Source organism: Ursus maritimus (genome assembly GCF_017311325.1).
Source record: "Ursus maritimus isolate PB19 chromosome X unlocalized genomic scaffold, ASM1731132v1 scaffold_X1, whole genome shotgun sequence".
NCBI lineage: Eukaryota > Metazoa > Chordata > Mammalia > Carnivora > Ursidae > Ursus > Ursus maritimus.
In genome coordinates, this window is record NW_024423319.1 from 110588016 (window position 1) to 110595002 (window position 6987).

The following is a 6987-nucleotide window of genomic DNA, read 5'->3' on the forward strand; positions in this document are numbered from 1 at the left end:
GGGGGGGGGACGACTCCCGGTAGGAGGCTATTTGATTTGCGGAAGGTTAAATCTGCACTTTACAGCCGCGTATTCAGCAGCGCTGCGGCGCAGTGGTTTGGGGTGATTTCCGCCACCTCTCCTGAGATGCTTGCGCCCGTAAGCTTTTGAGATTTGGCTACTCATTAAGTACTTGGTGTCGACTTCCTGGGACGAGCTGATCCTTTAGCCTTTCTCTTTCCCTGTCGAAGAACGTAGGGGTCCAAAAGGACCAAGACTCTTAGACCATTAGAATTTTGAGTTTGAAGGATTGACAAACTAGCAGTTGATTCATTGTAACATCGTTTGAAATTGAGGTGTTGATTTTTTGAGGCTTTGGTGGTATCTGCGTTTGCTCAAAAACAGTGCAGCCTTGCTGTTTTATTGTAAAGACATAAACAAGGAGAAGAAAATAAAGATGTAGGTGTGGAGAAGTTCCCACGTACAGAGCCAGTTCTTTGCTCCGAGAGGGCAGATGAGACTTAAAAAGGAGTCAGAGGATACTACAAAATGTGAGGACCCCTGGAAAATAGGAGTACCCTTCCGAGCATGCTTCAGGGCCCATCCCACCTGCTGTATGATTGAGCACCACTGTTTGACAGAAAAGGCTCTAACTTAATGTGTTTGGAATCGCCCCCTTTTTGCCTCTACCCAGCTCACCCCAAATTGGGACTGCTTGATGGTTTTATGACATTAAGTGGTAAACTGATTTAAATGTTTACAGATAATGATTTTACGAGCAACCCTTCTGTACCGTGTTTTCTAAAGCAGGGCATGGCTCGATTCAGTTTCAGGCCTGGCTGCAGCAAGCACTGGGCTCTGGGATTCAGTTCTGGTGGCATTATCTCTCATTTGGCCAACTTTGTAGTCTCTGAAGTTTGATATGGATGTGGAAGGGCTGCTTCTGAGAGTTCTGCTAGGAGATTTAGAAAGTGGCTGTTCAATGTATTGACACAGTTTTGCTAGAAAATCAGACCAGTCTGGCCATTGTCATCTGCCCTGTTTTGGGGTGGATTTCTTGCCGTGGTCCTCATGTGAAAGGAAGGTTTCAGCCTGCATCATTGTGAACTATGCCCTACCTGATTAAGTTCACCACAACTTGGTTCCTTGCACCTTAGAAGCATAATCTTCAAATAGCTTCTAAACGTTATAATGTCTTCTAAAAATGGTTTATGAAGGTTATGTATATACCTAATGAATTAATTTGAATTTTACAAATTTACTGAGAAACCTGGGTGGAGCTCTCAGTAGCTTTACTGGGTCTAGTGTGAAAAATCTGTTGACATATAAAAGCTTGTCTTAAAATAAAACTTCAATTACTTTTGTTATTTTCTTCTGATTATGAAGTCTATAAAGTTTATTGTAGAGAATCTTAAATACAGAGAAGTCTAATGAAGGTCATTTTGCCACCCAGAGATAGTGACTTAGAGATAACAATTGGTATGTTTCGTTCTGTTCTCAAAGTTAGGATTACATATTTTTTCTGCTTTGACCCTTTCTCCCCACTTTGACATTATTTCACTAGCATTTCTAGTATCACTAAATGTTCTTTGAGAACGTGTTTCTCACTGGCAGTATGCCATTTCATCATATGGAAATGCCATAATTTATTCAACTAATTCCCTTTTGTTTGAATAAGTTAGGCAGTTTCTAATGTTCCATTTTTTCCATGAAGACTATTAAGTGGATTTCACAGTGAATCTCCAAACCTAGTGCCATGTTTTTATGGATGAGAAAACAGAGGCAAAAGAATAAACGTATCTGGCTAAAAGGTCATACCTCTGGATGGCTAGAGCCTGAATTGGAACCCACATCATATAATTCCTAATTCAGTGTTATTTTCATACCAGCACATTCCCTTATCCTGGCTAATTACTTGATTCTAATGCTTTGGTCTATTTCAAATAAATGTACTGCATCCAAGTTGTGATGCAGTGTACATGTGATCCGCAAGTTAACACTTTGAGCTTAAACATGTTTTTCTTTTTCAGGCCAACTGTAAAAAGCAAAAAAGCCCATTTATATAGCATACACTATGCATGGTGTGCTATTTTTCATATTCATTAGAATGGTTTATGGAGTTGATTTCACATCTAGTTTATTTGTGGCCACTTATTTCACATTTTGTGAAATTAAATTTGAATTTAATTTGTTTCATAACAACAGTTATGATTGTACTTTATTTCTACATTATTTATTATCATAAAGATTAAAATTAAGTTTTAGAGAACAAGTTTGGGAACTCATGGTCAGTACAGAGTGTGGCTATGTAATGTCAGCTGTATCATGTAAAAGTTAAAAGCATTATCACTGAACACAGAGCAGCATGGGCCAGGTGGTCACATTTCTTAAATGAGAAGAAATTTATTGCTCTATAAAATTGGAAGTACTAGAAATACTAATGTATGTGTGTATATACATGCATATAAACCTACATATGTATCTTAAAGCTTCAAACTAAGCAATTTATTTCTTAGCTGACTTGCAGAGATTAGGGACATGAAAATATTCAGCGCAATTTTTTCAGCTAAAATGTTTTTTAAACACTCCATAACTTTATAAGGTGGTTTCCTTAGACACTGATTATTTTATGTGATATCTAAACTTTCTCTTTGCTTATTCCTAGATTATATTATTGTAACTATTGAGGATGACAGTGATGACAATGACGATGATGTTGATGTTGTGATAACAGAAGATTCTGAAACAGAACTTACTGAGAACACACTTTCCACTGATGGCATGTTGACCATAGAGCCAAATTTTCGAGACAGCAATGATAACTATCGGCAACTATCCCAAATGACATATGGTAATTTTGTTCTATTTCCTCCTCTGCAAAATTTTGCTCCCTGGTTCTGATATCCAGTAAATTGCTTCAATATTCCTATAACTTTTACATTAGTCAGTTCTTATCAGGGCAAGCTTCATGGTAATGTCACAGTGTTTACATGTGCTGGCTTTTTCTCTTCATTTAAGCTTTGTCATGTCTCTTGTTCCACTTTTGCTCTATGGGGGTGGGAAGGTGGCCTCAGAAAACATTGGGAGAATATATTTTCTGTATCTGAAAAATTATTTATAGCTGGCAACTCTAATTGTAATTATTTGGTGGCAAAGGAAAAACTGAATTTATGGGAAAAACAACTTGGACCAAGAGTTCATGGAACAGATGACACGACTGTCTATGTAGACCTATAAAGAATCAACAAAAACTCCTGAAACTAGTAAGCAATTATAGCAAGATTGTAGGATACAAGGTTAAGATGCAAAAGTCAATCCCTTTCCTATATACCAGCAGTAAACAACTGGAACTTGAAATTAAAAACACAGTACCAATTACAATAGTACCCAAAGAAGAGTCCATGGAAAGTGGAGTCTTGTAAGCAGAAGTGCGGTAGCTACTTGGCCTTCCAATGGCTGCTTCTCAGTCACAGTAATGAAGGAAATGTGAGGCATTCACCTCCTTACTTACACACAGAGCCGAGAGACACTATAACCCCTTGGAATATTTCTTTGGTAGCTATATGACAATTTGTTCTTTGCCCTTTGTTTAGAGAATTGGGCTTCCTACTCCTTAAAAATGTTACTGCTTAGAGTTGCCTGGGTGGTTTATTTGGTTAAGTGTCTGCCTTCAGCTCAGGTCATGATCCCGAGGTCCTGGGATTGAGTCCCACATTGGCATCCCTGCTCATCAGGGAGCTTGCTTCTTCCTCTGCCTGCTGCTCCCCCTGCTGTGCTCTCTGTCAAATAAATGAATAAAATCTTTAAAAAAAGTTATTGCTTAGATTGGAGATCAGCAAAATGTTTCTGTAAAGGGCCAGACAGTAAGTATTTTAGGCTTTACAGCCATAAAGGCTCTGTTGCAATTACTCAACTCTGCTGTTGAAGTAAGAAAGCAGCTGATATATAATCAACAGATGAGTGTGGCTGTGTTTCAGTAAAACTTTATTATGAGCACTGAAACTTGAATTTCCTATCATTTTTCCATTTCATGAAATATTCTTCTTTTGGTTTTGTTTTTTAATCATTTTTAAAAATAATTTTTTGATATTAAAATAGTTTTTTGATATTTTATATTTACTCTCCATTTTTAAGAGTTACTCAAATTTTATACACTTCGAATACAATTACATTTTAATTTTTTTTAAGTAAGCTGTACACCCAGTGTGGGGCTCGAACTCACAACTCCAAGATCAAGAGCTGCATGCTCTACCAACTGAGCCAGCCAGGTGCTCCTGTTTTTTAATCATTTAAAAATGTAAAAAAACCAAACAAAAAACAGAGCCATTCTTAGTTTGTGGGCTGTGTAAACATAGGTGGCAAGGTGGATTTGATCTGTAGGCTGTAGTTTGCCGTCCCCTGATCTAACTGGTGCCAAAAAGTTTTGACAGCACTTGTCCTCTGTTCTGGCTTTAAAACTACATGGAGAACCAGCAAAATATTTTCTTAGTGTGTTACAGAACGCCTGGATGATTCCAACAGCCCTCTTTACTGGGAGAGAAATAAAGGAGACTTTTCCAATGTGGATACCCTTTGACCTATTATTTCTACTTCTAGGAATTTATCCCATAGAACTACGTGCAGAAGTGTAAGACTGTTTAGCAGTGTTCTTTGTATGAGCAAAACTTGAGAAGTAACTTGAATATCCATGAATTAGGGACTAGTTCAAGGAATCATGGCCTGATGATAGGAAATTAAGAAGCTGTTAAAGGGGTTGTAGTATATCTCAAAGTATTAGTTTGAAAAAACCAATACATGTTTAGTAAAAATAAAGGAGATTGCAGTGCAGTACTTATAGTCTGACCCCTTTTATCTTTCTAACTGATGCAAAAATTTAGGATAAGGGATTTCAGAAAAGGTGACCAGGTAATTTTTTTATTGTTATTAATATATATAATTAATATTTATTTATTATTATACATAACATCATGCCTTTTCCCTTTGTTACTGTGATGTGTTGCCTTGATTGGTTTTCTCTTGTTGAACCACCCTTGCATTCCTAGGATAAATCCCTCTTGGTCATGGGCAATAATCCTTTTAATTTGCTGTTAGATTAGATTTGCTAATATTTTGCTGAGGATTTTTGCATCTATATTCATAAGGGACATTGGTCTGTTAATTTTCTTTTCTTGTAATGTCTTTATCTGGCTTTGGCTTTGGTATCAGGGTAATTCTGGCCTCACAGAATGAGTTAGGAAGTGTTCCCTCTTTAGTTTTTTCAAAAAGGTTGAGAAAGATTGGTGTTAATTCTTCTTTAAATGTTTGGTAGATCCACCAGTGAAGCCCTGTGGTTCAGGCCTTTTCTTTTCTGGGAGGTTTATGACTGATTCAATCTCTTTACCTGTTTTAGGTCTGTTGAGATTTTCTATTTTTTCTTGAGTCGTTTTAGATAATAAATTTTTTAAATTAAATGTCTGCCTTCAGCTCAGGTCATGATCCCAGGGTCCTGGGATGGAGCCCTGCATCAAGCTCCCTGCTCAGTGGGGAGCCTGCTTTTCCCTCTCCCGCTCCCCCTGCTTGTGCTCATGCCCTCTGTCAAATAAATAAATAAAATCTTAAAAAAACCCCAAAAAACCCAAATTGTTTTCTCATATACCAACATGAAGCAATTAGAATACATATATAGGGTGGGGTGCCTGGCTGGCTCAGTGGATAGAGCATGTGACTCTTGGTTTTGGGGTCGTGAGTTCAAGCCCCACATTGGGCAGAGTCTACTTAAAAAAAAAAAAAAGAACATGTATAGGGAAAGAAACCCAGCTGATAATAGCTACAATGAAATATTAAAAATTCTAAGGAATAAATGAATAAAAATTGCAGAATCTGTATGAAAGGGAAGCAAATACTTTAATGAAGGTCATAAAATAAGGCTTGAGTAAGTGGAGGGACACAAATTGGTCCTAGAGGAGAAAAAACTCTCATATAACTTAAAAAAAAAAAAAGAAAATCTTGAGAAAGTGTGTTTAAGGGACAGGTGGTAATTTACCATATCAAACACTAAAACATTTTAAAAGTACAATTATTAAAATATGTTGGTACTAGTTTTGAAATAAGGAGCCAGATTTAATGCAGCAGGAAGCTCGTAAAAAGAACAAAGAATTTGGAGTTAATATATTATAGTATTTTAGTGAGAAGCGTAGATAGTAAATCATGCTGGTACAGATGCTTAATTATTGGGGGAAAAAGCCCATTGGATTTCACCTCATATCACACACTTAAATAATTTCAAGATGGATTAAAGAGTTGAATATCTAATGAATGGAAGTACGGAAAACTAGGAGAAAATCTAGTTGAATGTTTTTCTATTCCTAGTGAAAGACTGAATGTAACAGCAGTTCAAGAAATCATAAAAATATTAATGAATTTGGTAAAATAAAAAGAGAACCCCTCCCAATCTCAAAAATATCAGACTTCAAAATCACATCAGCACTTGAGAAAAATATCTGCTGAAAATACACATTTTCAAGGGTTACTATTCTTAAGATAAAAAGACCTCATACAAATCAAACAGGAAACACTGAAACTCCAGTAGGACAATGAGCAGAGGACACATAAAATAACAGATTGCAGAACGAGAAATCTTAATGGATAGAGAACATTCAGAAAATATTCAACTGTATTAGTAACAAGAGAAATGCAAATTAAAATGAGATAGAGACTTCAAACTTTCATCTACCAAATTAGCAATTTTTACATGGTAATTCACTTTTTCTTTTTAGTTTAGAAAAACTATTGCATTGCAGTTCTCTACAAATTTAAGTTACTACAACCCTTTTGGACTCTTTAGCAGCACTTGTCAGAGGCCCCTGAATGTTCACAGCCTTTAACCTAGTGACTCTCCAAAATATTCATTATAAGGAGCTTTTCAGAGCTGTGCATAAATATTTACATTTGAATGTGTATACATCATTATAGCAAAATAGTGAAAAACTGGAAGCCATATAAATCTCCCACAAGAGAAAACAGATAACC

General features: G+C 36.4%; 1 protein-coding gene across 1 annotated transcript in view; it reads left to right on the forward strand.

Moving 5' to 3' along the window:
- BEND2 (BEN domain containing 2) overlaps positions 1–6987 on the forward strand; it is a 56710-nt gene that overhangs the window by 1296 nt on the left and 48427 nt on the right. The window contains exon 2 of the mRNA XM_040637345.1: positions 2645–2830. Coding sequence (XP_040493279.1) covers positions 2645–2830 — 186 coding nt within the window. The remainder of the gene's footprint in view (positions 1–2644; positions 2831–6987) is intronic.